This window comes from Thalassophryne amazonica, chromosome 2, assembly GCF_902500255.1.
Source record: "Thalassophryne amazonica chromosome 2, fThaAma1.1, whole genome shotgun sequence".
NCBI lineage: Eukaryota > Metazoa > Chordata > Actinopteri > Batrachoidiformes > Batrachoididae > Thalassophryne > Thalassophryne amazonica.
This window is the reverse complement of record NC_047104.1, coordinates 132,184,561-132,201,983: the sequence shown is the minus strand read 5'-3', so window position 1 is coordinate 132,201,983 and position 17,423 is coordinate 132,184,561. Positions and strand designations below refer to the sequence as shown.

At 39.0% G+C, this 17,423-nt stretch overlaps 1 protein-coding gene across 2 annotated transcripts in view; it reads right to left on the bottom strand.

The window, feature by feature from the left end:
• slc30a4 (solute carrier family 30 member 4) overlaps positions 1–17,423 on the bottom strand; it is a 53,156-nt gene that overhangs the window by 30,707 nt on the left and 5,026 nt on the right. The window contains exons 2-4 of one of the 2 annotated variants that reach the window (XM_034193550.1): positions 6,498–6,584; positions 3,489–3,901; positions 422–568 (exon numbers count right to left, since the gene is read on the bottom strand). In XM_034193550.1, coding sequence (XP_034049441.1) covers positions 422–568; positions 3,489–3,885 — 544 coding nt within the window. In that variant the 5' untranslated portion in view covers positions 3,886–3,901; positions 6,498–6,584. The remainder of the gene's footprint in view (positions 1–421; positions 569–3,488; positions 3,902–6,497; positions 6,585–17,423) is intronic. The other variant, XM_034193557.1, reaches the window with a different exon arrangement.

The window sequence follows — 17,423 nt, the reverse complement described above, 5'->3', positions numbered from 1 at the left end:
GCCAACTGTAAAAACACAGCTAACACTGAGTTTCCCCAACCCCTCCTCCCCAACATTGGGACCCGGCACAGGAAACCACAAGTGTCATACTCACTCAACAACTTTAATCACAAGTCAAAACTAATGCTGTGTCACCAGACAGCTGCCTCTACACTGTTAGAGGAAAACCGTACAACTGTAAACTAGACAAACGTGTTGCAATGAGATGATTAACTTTTACAGCAGTAACAGCTAAAATAACTGTGTAGGTGTGCAGTTACCAGAAGAGGTTTTATGATCCCGCAACATGCCTTACCATTGAACTGTAAATTCGGGTCATAGGACATTTGCACACAAGCCACTTAGTGTTTAAAATGCAAAAGAACACTGTCTGCAATGAAAACGTGGATAAAGTAACAAGGATGAGAAGGTGCAGGCATACCGAGGCGATGCAGCCCAAAGGTGAATCTGTTGGTGGCTGGACGCGTGGAGAGCCAGAGGGCCATCAGAGAAAATAAAATGCCCACTACGTCTGTTAGAATGTGAACAGCATCAGTCATAATGGCTAAGCTGTTGGACACATAACCACCTGAGAAATAAACACACCATTATTTCTTTCAATCAGGAACATGTGAACAGACAATGGCACTGTCAGGTCCGTGTACAACATGCACACACTGTGCCAGTAACAAAACAAACATGCTGGCATATATCCACTACAAAATAGATAGATAGATTTCTGTCTGGTGTAGAACAAAATACATTCTGGTGCCCGATGAATGCATTTCAGTCTCCCTCACAAGCAAGTCTTTTTTTTTTTGTAGCTGCTCCACTTTGCTCAGGGTCACCACACAACTGATCTAGTACAGAGCCACATTCAGTTATGGTACTTGTTTTATGCTAGATCCACTTTTCTGGTGGAGCTCCAGCTCTCCATGGAGAAACATGATGAGAGCCCCTGGTGTTCATAAGCGGTTTCACAGCCAAGTACTAATCCAGACATGCTCTGCTTTGCTTCTGAGATCTGACTGACGTCCTCAGAGCAGCACAAAGGCAACATCTCAGTAAAACAACCCACAAGTAAATGGTAAATTTGCCAAAAATATTTTGCTGAGACTGTTACTAGAATACGGGCAGCATGGTGGCTTAGTGGTGTTCCTGTTGCCTCACAGTGACAAGGTCATGGGCTCGATTCACACCGTGGAGTTTGCATGTTCTCCCTGTGTTTGTGTGGGTTCCCTTGAGTGCTCTGGCTTCATCCCACATCCAAAGACATGCAGGTTAGCTGGACTGGAAACTTTAAATTGTCTGTAGGTGTGTGCGCGGGTGTGAATGTGTTTGTCTTTTTGTGGCCCTCCGACAGACTGTCGTCCTGACTGTACGCTGCTTCCGATCCTATGACTGCTGGGATAGGCTCCCTGTGACCCGATCATGTGATTATCCATCAGCAGAAAATTAACAACTATTGTGATAATTAACTAACTACTTAAGATACATATTTGGGTTTGTGGCTGTTGACTGATACAACATCCCAACTGAAGTCATACACCAAGCAAGAATGGGAAAGAATTCCACCTACAGAGCTTCGACAATTAGTGTTCTCAGTTACCAAACGCTTGAGTGTTGTTAGAAGGAAAGGTGATGTAACACAGTGGTAAACACCACTGTCCCAGCTTTTTTGAAACATGTTGCAGGCATCCACGTCTAAATGAGCAAATATTTGCACAAAAGCAAAGTTTATCAGTTTGAACATTAAATATCTTGTCTTTGTGGTGTATTCAATTGAATATAGGTTGAAGAGGATTTGCAAATCATTGTATCCTGTTTTTATTTACATTTTACACAATGTCCCAACTTCACTGGAATTGGGGTTGTACTACTTTCAGAAATTTGTCAGATTAATTGGTCAATCAGTAACGGTTATGCACATGTAGGGCTGCATTTTCACACCAACACATGGTGGGGGTAAGTATAGATATTGCTATTTCCATGACTACTGGTGAAGAACTCAATCTCACCACAATGAAATTCTGGGGAATGTACAGTGTAATGGACCTCAGGGTGTATGTGGGAGTTACTTTTTCTTCTGCTTATGTATAAAGGATATTTGGAACTTGTAGAAAAGATAAAGATATGCCTATAATTACGATTAAATATGATTATGATGTAAAATATCACCTTTGACCATTCAGGACCATTGTCCTGAATGGTCAAACTCAGTCATAGCCTGGACCAAATATAAAAGGGCACACAAAACGACATATGTGACTGAATGACACACAATAAATTTGCATGAATCAGTATCATAAATGTAAGGCGCTGATGTTTGCTCCATCATTAAATTATGAATTCTGTATTTTTTTGGTTACATGTTTGACTGGTTGGCAGCATGGTGGCTTAGCAGTTAGCACTGTTGTCTCAGAGATAGAAGACCCCAGGTTCATTCCGACCTGGTCCTTTCTGTGTAGAGTTTGTATGCTCTCGCTGTGTTTACATGGGTTCTTTCTGGGTGTTCCCGCTTCCTCACAGTAAGTGAATTAGTGATTCTAAATGCCATAACTGCGAATGCATGTCATCCCTGTGATAGACTGGCAGCCTGTCCAGGGTACACCATGCCTCTTTCTCAGTGACTACTGGAATAGGCTTCAGCCCCCTGTGACACGCAAGTGGAATAAGCGGGATAAATAAAATATAATAATAATAATAACAACAACATACCTGTCAACATTTGAATGAACCAATGCAGGACACATGTGGCCACAAGCGCCAACTGCACGGAGAGCAACTAGTTGACAAGTTAGAGACCCACACAACTGTGGGACTAAAAGGCGTCCCACACACACACATGCAGGGGTAAATACCGCCCAATGCGGGATGGATGGCAGCTCTGTAATAATAGATGATTGTTTAGAAACAGCTTAATTTCTCAGATGACAGTGATGTCTTCAACTGTCAAAGCCCATCCATCTGTTTTGGATACACTTTTCCCAGCAGTCACTGGGTGAGAGGCGGGGTACACTCTGTATGGGCCACCTGTCAATAATGGGGCCAACACATATAGACAGGCACATTCTCACACACATCTTCGATCATTTTAGAGTCACCTGTTCACCTAACCTGCATGTCTTTGAAAGTGGTAGGAAAGCAGAGCACATGAAGAGAACTCATGTAAACACAGAAAGAACACGCAAACTCCACACAGAAAGTACTGGTTGGGGAGTGAACCTGGGAACTTCTTGCTGTAAGGCAACAGTCATAATCATGAAGCAGCCATGCTGCCACTGTTAACATCCCCAAAGATATGCAATTTAAAAAAATATTAAACAGGGAAACCAATGAGAAGTTTGACTGACAGATTTTTTTTTTGCTTCATAAATGCCTTAAATCAAATGGTTGAAATAGCTCTCAATTTTCTGATTGGTTAGTCATCCACTTCACTGGGATTCTGGTCTACGTTTTTTGGGATGCAGCAGTGAAAACAATTAGGACTTGTTTGCTTACATCCTTACCTACAATTTCCCCGATCATGAAAAGAACATACAGCAAAAGAGCCACTCCAAGTCTCTTCATTACTCTCTTATGTTTGATCTTCTCCCTCTTCTTAGTGCAGCTGTCACACGGGTCCATATTTAACTCTGGACTGCCCAGGCTGGAAGAGGAACTGAGTAGAGAGTCATCCTCATCCGTGACCACCATGGTGTTCACCGTCACCCCGTTGGATGCAGCTCCAGCTGAATAGTCTGACATTTCTCCAGACACAACCACTTTCAGCTGGTTGAATTTGGGTGTTTCATCTTCAGCCAGGTCTTCTGAGAAGTCAAAGGGTGCAGTATCGCTCATGTCCAAGTCACTGTGCTCCCTCTTTAAAGCGGAGCGCATCTTGCTCAACAGGTTCCCACCCGACATCTTAAACAGCTGTAAATGTAAATCCACATGTTAGTATCTTCAAGGTAATCATTTACATCCTGATGCAAGCTTGCATTTCTTCATTTTAAAACACTTATGATGGTGCTCTGGTATCTAGACAGCTCTCAGCTCTGGTTATAAACCGCAGCTCGAAAATAGTGTCCCATGTTAACAAACTCCTGCTGTGGTGTTTTTCTGCCAAAGAAATATTCCTAAATGGATACATTATACCAGTGGTTTTCAAACTGTGAGGCATGCACCCCCCTCCCCCGGGTTGCGCCAGTGTTCTTCAGGGGGGCCCAAAAAAATCAACAAACACTGTTAACGAACAAAAGAAGGGGGAAAAAAGGAAAAAGAAAACATTGTTAGCTAACATACCAGGAGCAAAATGGATGCATGTTTAGTGCGTAAATCTACCAGTGAGAAGACAGAGTTTGGGGCAACCAAAAAAAGGAAGAAAGTAGGATGATCTTCATTTGCTCCTCTCCACAGTGCATCCCACATCAGCCACCTGTGCACGTCAAAGACCCAGGCTCATTGCTCACACTAAACAAGAGGTGAGACTAAATATGTATAAAAGTTTAGTTATTTATGTTAAAATGTGTTAGTTATGTCAAAGACATTTAAAAACACACAAAGATGTTTAAAATATGACAAAAGGTAAAAATAGAAAGTTTTTTAAAAACATTTAAAATGTTTGAAAAGGGTGCAAAATGTGTGAAAGAATTGAAGGTTCCTTAAAAACACATATATTTAAATGTGTTTAACATGTACAACCCCTGGCAAAAATTATGGAATCAACGGCCTCGGAGGATGTTCATTCAGTTGTTTAATTTTGTAGAAAAAAAGCAGATTAAAGACATGACACAAAACTAAAGTCATTTCAAATGGCAACTTTCTGGCTTTAAGAAATACTATAAGAAATAAGGGAAAAAAATTGTGACAGTCAGTAACGGTTACTTTTTTAGACCAAGCAGAGGGGAAAAAAAATATGGACTCACTCAATTCTGAGGAATAAATTATGGAATCACCCTGTAAATTTTCATCCCCAAAACTAACACCTGCATCAAATCAGATCTTCTTGTTAGTCTGCATCTAAAAAGGAGTGATCACACCTTGGAGAGCTGTTGCACCAAGTGGACTGACATGAATCATGGCTCCAACACGAGAGATGTTAATTGAAACAAAGGAGAGGATTATCAAACTCTTAAAAGAAGGTAAATCATCACGCAATGTTGCAAAAGATGTTGGTTGTTCACAGTCAGCTGTGTCTAAACTCTGGACCAAATACAAACAACATGGGAAGGTTGTTAAAGGCAAACATACTGGTAGACCAAGGAAGACATCAAAGCGTCAAGACAGAAAACTTAAGGCAACATGTCTCAAAAATCGAAAATGCACAACAAAACAAATGAGGAACGAATGGGAGGAAATGGGAGGAAACTGGAGTCAACGTCTGTGACCGAACTGTAAGAAACCACCTAAAGGAAATGGGATTTACATACAGAAAAGCTAAACGAAAGCCATCATTAACACCTAAACAGAAAAAAACAAGGTTACAATGGGCTAAGGAAAAGCAATCGTGGACTGTGGATGACTGGATGAAAGTCATATTCAGTGATGAATCTCAAATCTGCATTGGGCAAGGTGATGATGCTGGAACTTTTGTTTGGTGCCGTTACAATGAGATTTATAAAGATGACTGCCTGAAGAGAACATGTAAATTTCCACAGTCATTGATGACATGGGGCTGCATGTCAGGTAAAGGCACTGGGGAGATGGCTGTCATTACATCATCAACAAATGCACAAGTTTACGTTGATATTTTGGACACTTTTCTTATCCCATCAATTGAAAGGATGTTTGGGGATGATGAAATCATTTTTCAAGATGATAATGCATCTTGCCATAGAGCAAAAACTGTGAAAACATTCCTTGCAAAAAGACACATAGGGTCAATGTCATGGCCTGCAAATAGTCCGGATCTTAATCCAATTGAAATCTTTGGTGGAAGTTGAAGAAAATGGTCCATGACAAGGCTCCAACCTGCAAAGCTGATCTGGCAACAGCAATCAGAGAAAGTTGGAGCCAGATTGATGAAGAGTACTGTTTGTCACTCATTAAGTCCATGCCTCAGAGACTGCAAGCTGTTATGAAAGCCAGAGGTGGTGCAACAAAATACTAGTGATGTGTTGGAGCATTCTTTTGTTTTTCATGATTCCATAATTTTTCCTCAGAATTGAGTGATTCCATATTTTTTTCCCTCTGCTTGGTCTAAAAAAAAGTAACCGTTACTGACTGCCACAATTTTTTTTCCTGATTTCTTATAGTGTTTCTTAAAGCCAGAAAGTTGCCATTTGAAATGACTTTAGTTTTGTGTCATGTCTGTGATCTGCTTTTTTTCTACAAAATTAAACAACTGAATGAACAGCCTCCAAGGCCGGTGATTCCATAATTTTTGCCAGGGGTTGTATAACAGAATAAAAAGAAACACGAAGATGTTGAAATTGTGTGTATGTGTGGTGGGGTGCCACTCTCCCACACTTTGAAAAACCCTGCATTATACCATTCAAATGTAGTGAGGAATAATCTACATGTTTGTGCCTTCTCACCTGTACTGCTCTAACACTTTACAAACTTGTCTCAGCCAAGGAGCAGCAGCTTTTCTTCAGATGGTGCAAAATGTTGCGACTCATCTTCTATCAAAGACAAAGCATAAAAAGCACATGAAGGCTTTGGTGGCTACTCTCTAACAAACTGGAAGTAAAAATTACCATGTCATCACTGACAATTTTGAAGTCAGGCTATAAGGTCATTCCATCCCCAGTCACCCAAGGGGCTTCCAGGTCACCCCACAGCACAGTTCTGCCATTTTAATATGTCCTTCCTATTACAAAGTTAGGATCAAATGCCAAACATTAGGTATATATCTTGAAAACTTAAAGTTACAGCCTTTGGGAATTTTTGTAAATGTTTTACATTTACTGTGTTCTATTGGCTCTATAGCTTTGAAACTACTCATCCTAGTCTAGCGTTTGGTGTAGAGTGGGAAGATGGAGTAAATTTTGGTGTATCTGGTGTGATTTGCCTTTAATAAAGACCTAAAAATAGTAGTAAGCCCAAAACTCAACATGTTCATATTTCCGATCGATAGAAAATCAAAGAAATATACTACTTATGGCAGTAGAACTTTTTTCTTTTGTTTTTTCATTTATCTTGAATAGAATGCAGTGGGCCCCAGACCGGGGGTGTAAAGTTGCACCCTGGACTCTATAGTTGTACTCTAACCATAGCTGGCACTATATCCGAGGGCTCTCTTCAAGATGGTGATCATTCCCTTAATTGCAGACAACTGCACCTCGTGTGCGCTTGAGTGACCTGGGATTGCCACAAGGTATTTCTTCAGGTTCTTCATCTGGCCTGTTGTCCCACCACAACTTCAGCATGCTTTTTGATGTGTTAAACCATATCTATAATGTTAAATCAAATGCTACATTGTTTTAAGCCAGATTTATAGTTCTTAGAAATATGCTCATTTTGAACAATGCCAAAATATTCCAATTTTCGTCACCCTAAACAAGCAACGTTGGTAACTGACAACCATATTCATTTTTTTTTTAACCATGTATTCTTACACATCTCAAGATATTATGTTGCAAATACAGTGGTGTTTTTGAGCTTCCTTCTTGTGGTATGGTGCTGCATGGCAGAGGTACTATAATGCTTGTAATATGAATTAAAGCTATACGAGTATAAATGTGTGAAGAATCACAACACAACCACAGATTTGTTACCAGATAATTTTATTTTTCAACACAAGTTAATAAGTCAGAGATACATTGCGACATTCATGAGGAAACATTTTCTTACCGCAAATCAGTGTAATCAGAACCAATGTCTACAGATTACAGGAACATGTCTATACTCATTTACTGGAATTATCTTTATTGTGCCTGTTAAGAAAGTCAAGTTTGTACCTTACTGAAATGAAGCTGTATGCCACAAACATGTACTTCATTGTTCTAGTATGAAATCACTACTACCATTCATCTATATATGATTACAAATGCTTCACAATGACAAACAATGTGCCAGCACACAATTATCAAGTTTATTCATACTTCTTAAACTGAGTCTCAGTCTTTATAAGCTCAGCAGGACAGAGAGTGCAACTGCCAGCTCCTCCTCCTTGGGGACTAGGCGAGGTGATAATGCACCTCACATCCTGGAAGGGTACACAGCACTCAAGGTCCTTCCTGGACCTTGAAGGCCATGAGAATGCATTGTTCCTGGACTTATTCATGAAATTTACCAGAACACCTGAGAACTCTACTGATCTATGAAAACCGTTTATTTTTTCGAACATTTGATACAACAACAATTACAAGATAGATCAGTAAAGACAACAACACAAAAGTTCCTACTGTGTACCCAATATGTCCGAAAAGGGGTAGGGTGAAGCATCAGCTTACTTATCCCTACCCCTTCTTCCCCACAACCAGTAATACCCTTTGCCACATATACACATAGATTCCTACACACCTAAACCGATATATATATATATATATATATATATATATATATATATATATACATACATACACATATATATATATATCAACATACATACACATACATATATACACAAACATAAATATACACCTACACATACCTACTTACATACAAAATACTATATATTTACAAGCCGAAGCAAAAAACAAAAACACCCTAACCCTCATTACCCTTCCTCCTCCCTATACCTATAAAAAACCATATTTTTGTACCACTGTTTGAACTGGTTCATGCTTGGACATTGCTTGAGCCCCACTCCCAATCTGTTACACATCCTCACCCCACAGACAGAAATACAGAAACCTTTTAATGTTGTTCGTGCCCACTGATGCTTTAAATTAAATTTCCCCCTCAGACTGCAATCCCCTGATCTGTTAAAAAACATATTTTTAATATTTGCTGGAAGTAAATTGTTTATTGCTTTATACACGATTTGTACTGTTTGAAAATGAACCAAGTCTGTGAATTTTAAGAATTTGGATTGTAAAAATAGTGGATTTGTATGATCTCTATAGCCAGTATTATGAATAATTCTTATAGCTCTTTTCTGCATTACTGATAGTGATTGTGTTGTACCTTTATAAGTATTACCCCATACCTCTGCACAGTACTGTAAATATGGTAAAACCAGTGAGCAGTAAAGAATGCGGAGTGAGTTGTGGTCCAGGATATGTTTCACTTTGTTTAGAACTGAAATGCTTCTTGACAGTTTACTTTGTATATGTTTTATATGAGTCTTCCAGTTTCTTATCATCTATTATCACCCCCAGAAACTTATTTTCATGTACCCTTTCAATATCTACCCCCTCGACTTGTAACTGAACCTGTATGTCTGTATTACAATAGCCAAATAACATGTATTTTGTTTTACTTAAGTTTAATGATAATTTGTTTGTCAAACCATATTTTCAATTTTCCCATTTCTATACTGATCCTCCTCAGTAACTCCTGCAAATCCCCCCCTGAACAAAAAATGCTTGTGTCATCTGCAAATAATACTAATTTTAATATTTTGGAAACATTGACAATATCATTTATATAAATTAGAAACAGTTCTGGACCCAATACTGACCCCTGTGGGACACCACAAGCATTGTCCAAGCATGATGATGTATATTCCCCCAACTTCACAAACTGTTTTCTGTTACTTAAGTAGCTTCTCACCCAGTGCAACACCAACCCCCTAATCCCATACTGTTCAAGTTTATTGATTAATTAATTAATTAATGTTGAACTATGTGCTCTGAATCCATATTGACTATCAGTAAGTAATTTATGGTTATTTATGAATTTGTCTAATCTATTATTGAATAACTTTTCTAATAATTTGGAAAATTGTGGAAGCAAAGAAACAGGTCTATAATTTGTGAAGTGGTGTCTATCCCCAGTCTTATACAGCGGCACAACCTTAGCTATTTTCATTTGATTGGGAAATTTACCGGTTTGAAATGATAAGTTACAGATGTATGTTAATGGTTCTACAATCCATTCAATGACCTGTTTTACCACCACCATATCAATTTCATTTAAATCAGTAGATGTTTTATATTTACAATTATTCACAATGTCTATAATTTCTCTTCCATCCACTGCTGTGAGGAACACTGAACAGGGATTTCTTTCTATGAGATTATTATCCCAATCCTCAGGTTGGGAATTGGGAATTTTTTCTGCCAAGCTTGGTCCAATATTTACAAAAAAATGATTAAAACCGTTGACTACCTCATCCTTATTTTCCTTCTTGACATTATCATCAATGAAATACTGAGGGTAACTCTGTTTTTTATTACCATTTTTGATAATGCTATTTAATATATCCCATATTCCTTTAATATTGTTTTGTTATTATATAATATGTTGCTATAATATTCCTTCCTACATACCCGTATAATATTAGTTAATCTATTTTTGTATTTCTTATATCTATTTTCTGCCTCTTTAGTCTTTGGTTTTATGAATTCTCTATACAGTGTATTTTTCTTATTACATGCATTTCGTAACCCTTTCGTCATCCATGGTCGAGCTTGGATTTTTTGTTTTCTGTAGTCTTGTTTAATTGGACAATTTTTATCATATAATGTAAATATTTGTAAAAAAGTTCTATCTATCGACAGTACTTCCAACATACCACTTGCCAACATAGATGCCAGCAACAACCTTCCCTGGCTGGCATTCTTGCCAGGTTTCAATGGTTTGTGTGTGCTGTGAAACAAGCACAGGCATGCATTTCTGCCAGTAAACAAAAAAGCAAGAAATACCAAACTCACCTTTACTTCTATAACCAGTTTGAAATAATAAATAGAATAAATCACTTCAATAAGAGAAATAAGACATTTTACCAACTAATTAGTTTAGCAAGAAAGATATTCATACTTTGTACATCTGTATAATGGGACGAATCAAAAAATGTGAATACTTGTTTCACAGTCCAGGACCTCTACAATACATATAATTTAAATATCTGAATACTAACAATGAATTAAGATGATATAGTTATTGGCTCTGACATAAACCCAATAAATCACTGTACTACTTCTTTGTCTTTCAGTTGCTCCCGTTAGGGGGCGCCACAGCAGATCAATCGTTTCCATCTTACCCTGTCCTCTGTATCTTCCTCTGTCACACCAACCACCTACATGTCCTCACTCAGCACATCGATAAACCTCCTCTTTGGCCTCCCTCTTCTCCTGTTCTCCTGTTGGCTCCATCCTCGGCCATGATTCCAAATAATTATTTTATGTGTAAACCATATCATCTTGAGATATGTGAGAATACATGGTAAAAATATGAATATGGTTGTCAATTACCAACGTTGCCGTTTGGGGTGACGAAAACTGGCATATTTTGGCACTCATTCAAAGTTAGCATATTTCTAAGAACTATGAATCTGGCTTAAAACAATGCCGTATTTGACTTAACCTTATAGATATGGTCTAAACCATCACAACACGTTTAAAAAAAAATATTACTGCCACAGCTACCATTTGTAGGCCTTCATTAAAGGCACATCACAGAGACACCAAAATTTACTCAATTTTCCCACTCTACACCAAAAGATAGCCTTGGATGTGTAGTTTCAAAGCTATAGAGCCAATAGTTAGTTATTAATGCCTAAAGTTGGTACAAAACACAGTTTTCGCAATATGTAAAAAATTTACAAAAATTTCCTAGGCCTGTAACTTCAAATGTTTTGAAGATACAGACCTAATATTTGGCATTTCCTCCTAACTTTGGAATGTGATTAGCATATCAAATTGACAAAACAATGCTGAGGGGTGACGTGGGAATTTTTTTCAAAATTGGGTGATTTGACATGGAATTACCCTATATATTAAGGGCTTATAAACGATTTAGCAACACTAGATATTGCACTAATGCACCAGCATCATACCAAAAAACACTGGTTTCCCAGACCTATGTTCATTAAATCTGACCATATTTTTGGTTAGACAAATCTTGAACTTTGGCAAACAATTTCAGAAGTACATCTTCTCCGAGTGACTGGATGTTGAATAGTGAGGAATCAATGTTTGTTTCACTTACACAGAGTATAATGGTTCAAAACAATGTGTTGCTTATATCAAATTGCCATCCCCACGACTGATGACACTGAATCATCAGAAAAGGTTTGAGCAACTCAACGTTCACTTATCCCATAAGAAATGGGAGGTTTATATCATGTTTGATAGTTAAAACGCTTCCTATGCTTTCTGGTCATGACAGCCAAATTGTAGCCAAATATAAGAACAAGACATTTAAACATATACATTTCAAGCAACAACTTAATTAGTGAACAAAAAATCTAAATGAACACACACAGCGTTCTTAGCATATCATTTTGAAACAGAAATCAACCAGGTGTTCTTGCTTTACAGTCTCAGGCTCCATACTGCTATAATTTCTGTAAACCACCAGATGTCCCCATGTTGGCTACAATGTGCTTCCAAGACAACTTGTCATACAGTTGGACACCGTAGTCTTATTTGAAGGTGGGTGATAAATGGGTTGAATGAAAGAGCATATGACACAAAAAATATTCTTCCAGGGACAGCCTCTTTATCGCCCATTCACTCGTCTGTCCCCATTAGAAACATGGCAATTTCTTTGAGTTTTTGGGCAAATTACATGGCAAACAAAGCGAAAATGCGGTGGAAAGTGTACGTATTTGTTTATGACCCAGAGCTCAAACATGCTGAGGTGGTTGTGCAGGCATCGATGAGAGACCGCAGCTATTCTGTCCACCTTTAACTCCTGATTATTCATATTAAATTTCGCAAAAACTTGCCGACACAACCACTCCCATTTGCATCGTCTTCCCTTCTTCATCGGGAACCAAAAAAAAAAAAAACTGCACTTTTCGCAACCGCTTCGGTGATTGCAGCCAAAAACAAAACAGTACACCATCTTTCTGTGTGAAGCGATGCTGTGTTTGTGTTGTGCAATTGCAGGCTGTGAAATGGTCAAATCATGTGATATCATGCAGGGGTTCAAACAAGACTGCGCTGCCCCATTACAGGCTTCCCCATTCAGATGTGACTGGAGAAACTGGGAATAGGGCAACTTTTGTCAGTTGCATCATCCTACAACTTCATGGTGGAGTGGAATAGAGAAGGGTTTCCTTCAAACAAAATGTGAAATTTCAGAGACGCTTTGCCACAAGGCACATGCAAGACTCAAGTGTAAATCTGATACATTTTCGTGAATGAAAATCATTTGACTGTTATACTATGCACAGTATCTTCAATCACAGCCACAGAAGCCTCCATTAGAGTTGTCTCGGTGCCTTGGTGGCTTCCCTCGCTAGTCACCTTCTTGTAAAGTTGCTCATTATTTGAGAATTTCCTACTCCAGACAGATTTACCATATACTTTGTATTTCTTAAAGTGTAGGTGACACCAAAAGAATGTGCACAAATAATCACTAAAAATTATGAAATGTTGATATTTAAAAAAATCCTGAATAATAAAAAAGTCGTTGATCAGTGCACAGATGAAAGATAAACAACAGCTGTCTGAAGCAGTACCCATGTTGTTGCTATGTCATCACAAGAACGGCACCTGCTGATTCAAGCCCAAATCAATTGTAAACACAGTGGTAGTCAACCTGCTTTCGGACCACTTTTTATTTCTAGTGTGGAGTTTTTTTTTGTTTGTTTTTTTTTTTTTAAGTCCAGTCTAAATGTGTTTCTGAAGAAGCTGTGGAGGACACAACCTTATGGTTTTCAGCCTTATTTAGATGACAATGAGGGAGAAGAAACCTTGGAAGAAAACCTTCAGTGTGACAGTGGCAGAGTTCAGAACACAGAATGGTGATTATAAAATGAATAAATTTTGGCATGCAGATACTTTTTTTTGCCAGCTCTTTGAATACAGTTAATGTACTGTATGTTAGTAGCGTACAGAGCCCTGGAAGTGTCATCGCAAAATGTTTTGCATGTGGAGAGAATGTCCGCACCTTTTACTACATTGTGCGCTCATTTTACTATACTGTGCACACATTTTATTATATTGTGCGCCCATTTTACTACAGTGAGGAAAATAAGTATTTGAACACCCTGCGGTTTCTCCCACTTAGAAATCATGGAGGGGTCTGAAATTTTCATCTTAGGTGCATGTCCACTGTGAGAGACATAATAAAAAAAAAAAAATCCAGAAATCACAATGTATGATTTTTTTTTAATAATTTAGTTGTGTGTTACTGCTGCAAATAAGTATTTGAACACCTGCCAATCAGCAAGAATTCTGGCTCACACAGACCTGTTAATTTTTCTTTAAGAAGCCCTCTTATTCTGCACTCTTTACCTGTATTAACTGCACCTGTTTGAACTTGTTACCTGTATAAAAGACACCTGTTCACACAATCACACTCCAACCTGTCCACCATAGCCAAGACCAGAGAGCTGTCTAAGGACACCAGGGACAAAACTGTAGACCTGCACAAGGCTGGGATGGACTACAGGACAACAGGCAAGCAGCTTGGTAGAAGACAACAACTGTTATGATTACTTATTAGAAAGTGAAAGAAACACAAGATGACTGTCAATCTCCCTCGGTCTGGGATTCCATGCAAGATCTCACTTTGTGGGGTAAGGATGATTCTGAGAAAGCTCAGAACTACACAGGAGGACCTGGTCAATGACCTGAAGAGAGCTGGGACAACAGTCACAAAGATTACATTAGTAACACATGATGCTGTCAAGGTTTAAAATCCTGCAGGGCAGCAAGGTCCCCCTGCTCAAGCCAGCACATATCCAGGCCCCTTTGAAGTTCACCAGTGACCATCTGGATCATCCAGAGGAGGCATGAGAGAAGGTCATGTGGTCAGATGAGACCAGAATAGAGCTTTTTGGAATCAACTCCACTTACCATGTTTATAGGATGAGAACAACCCCAAGATAACCATCCCAACCATGAAGCATGGGGGTGGAAACATCATACTCTGGGGGTGCTCTTCTGCAAAGGGGACAGGACGACTGCACCGTATTGAAGGGAGGATGGATGGGGTCGTGTTTTGCAAGGTTTTAGCAAACAACCTCCTTCCCTCAGTAAAAGCATTGAAGATGGGTCATGGCTGGGTCTTCCAACATGACAATGACCCCAAACACACAGCCAGGGCAACTAAGGAGGGGCTCTGTAAGAAGCATTTCAAGGTCCTGGAGTGGCCTGGCCAGTCTCCAGACCTGAACTCAATAGAAAATCTTTGGAGGGAGCTGAAACTGATGATTTCTAAGTGGGAGAACTTGCAAAAAATTGCAGGGTGTTCAAATACTTATTTTCCTCACTGTATATTGTGCACTCATTTTACTATATTGTGCACACATTATTAAATATTAAAACCATTCACAGAAGGAGCAAATATGTAGTCTTACCTGTCCATTTCAGTGAGATCATTGTCTGAAAATAATTTAATTCATTGTCCTGGCTGAAGAAAAGTCCATGATGGTTTGAGTCTCTGCTGTACTGATCTGCGACTGGCATGGTCAACTACAGGTGTAATCCGTTCATTGCATCTGATGGATCAAGTCTCTCCTGTCTGCGCTGCAAGTGAAAAGACTGTAGAGAAGCCGAAGACACCGTGCGAGCGCGCTCGTCAATAAAAGTGATCCCCCTGTCAATCAAAAGGATTCTGTTGGCAAAAATTAACTGTTCTGACACATATAAAAAAAAAAAAAGTGCATCACCGACCCGAACCACTCGGTGGAAACGGGGCTGTCAGTAGCCTGTGGAAATCCATAAATTAATGGGACTATTAAGATAGTGGTTCCAGCACTATGATCACTTCCTGCTTCAGATGGGAGTTGCTGGGAAGTTCCTGGTTTTTAGTGGTGTGCAGTTCATAAACCAAATATTTCTCTCTTCATTATATGTGCACCAGGAAAGGCTAAATTTTAAACTGTTTAATTTTAGTGTTAAATACTCAAAAACAACAACAACAAAAAAAACATTACATATTGTGTCACCTACACTTTAATGATCTATGTAAAGCAATTCCAAGACATATGCAGTGACTAGAAGTGGAGGGATATGTCCCACATCATCAAAATCTCATCTTGGTGCCTCTAGTGAATCCTATCATTTTTTTAAACGAGTACCATGATAACATGAAAAGTCACCTACTGCATGGAAGAAATTTTGAACTTTTCAGAATAATCATAAATAATTTATAAAACAGGGGTTATGGTTATGTTTAAGGTTCTCCCCTGACTTGTAAGATAATTTCAAGCTGTGACCCATTGCAGAGTGTGAGATGTTGTGGTGTAAGTGGCAGGGGTTCAGATTTCTGAACCAGTGACCACACGTTGGAAACCCAATCATGTTAAAGTTTTTCTTATATATTTTCTACTTCAAGTATTAAGTGACTGTGGTAAAGTTAGAGAGATAAACAATTATAAATATTTTGTACCAGAAATTGTTTAAGGTCATTCCTGCTCAACAGACAGAAAACAAAAGTTAAGCTGTTTATCGTTATAATCATGTGACCGAGACTGATCAATCAGGAGTACCACATAAAATAGGCTTTTGTATTATGAGTACATACAGTACATATTTCAGGGAAAACTACCCCTGCTCCATGTGGAAAGGTATCCAGAGCATTACAGATTATAAACAGTGCCACGACACCCCCTCCCCTACCGACACTTCTCTCTCATACCAGCTGAACGCCTTTTTCTCTGGCTTTGAGGACAGCAGACAGGCAGAGGACACACAGCTAACACCATTAGAGCATGACCAGCCCCCAACATCCAACAACATCAGGTACTAGGAGTCCTGCGTGGCATCGACCTCAACAAATAGTGCAGCTAAGAGAATATTTAGAGCAAAACTGTCCGCAGAGGAAAAGATGAAAAGGCGAGAAGTGTGTTTTGGTCCCAATATGGATATTCCGGATGATTTTCTCATGGATAGTACGACAACGAACAGCAGCTAAAGCAGCCAGCTTGATGAGGACGCACTGCCGAATTTGGAGAGCCGACCCGACAAAAGTTAAGTGAGCCAACTTTTATGTATGTGTTACGTGTTGTGTATCTCGGTAAAAAAGTGATAATAATGCAAATAACATGCTGTTGTCATGCGGTATGCATTTTCTGAGTCCCTATGTTCACGCCCAATCAGATATTGACAGATATTCGCCTGAGTTAGACGAGGGCAAATATCTGTCATTTTGGGGGACTGGGCATGAACATCGGGCCTCTGAAAATGCATACCGCCTTCCAAAAGCATGTTATTGTATTATTACACGCCCAACCATTGGGCAGATAAATATAATGTCTTACCTTATTCGCCCAACCGCGATCATGTATTTGACACGTTTTGTGCATATAAACTACACCACTTTACACCACTTTTTTAAGACTCTATTGTGACGTGAAAAGCAGCGTATGTTTAACACATTTAACAGCGCCATCTTTAATTACTGCAACAAAAAAAAAACACCGCAATGGGTGAAGGCAGACAAACTTCATAAGC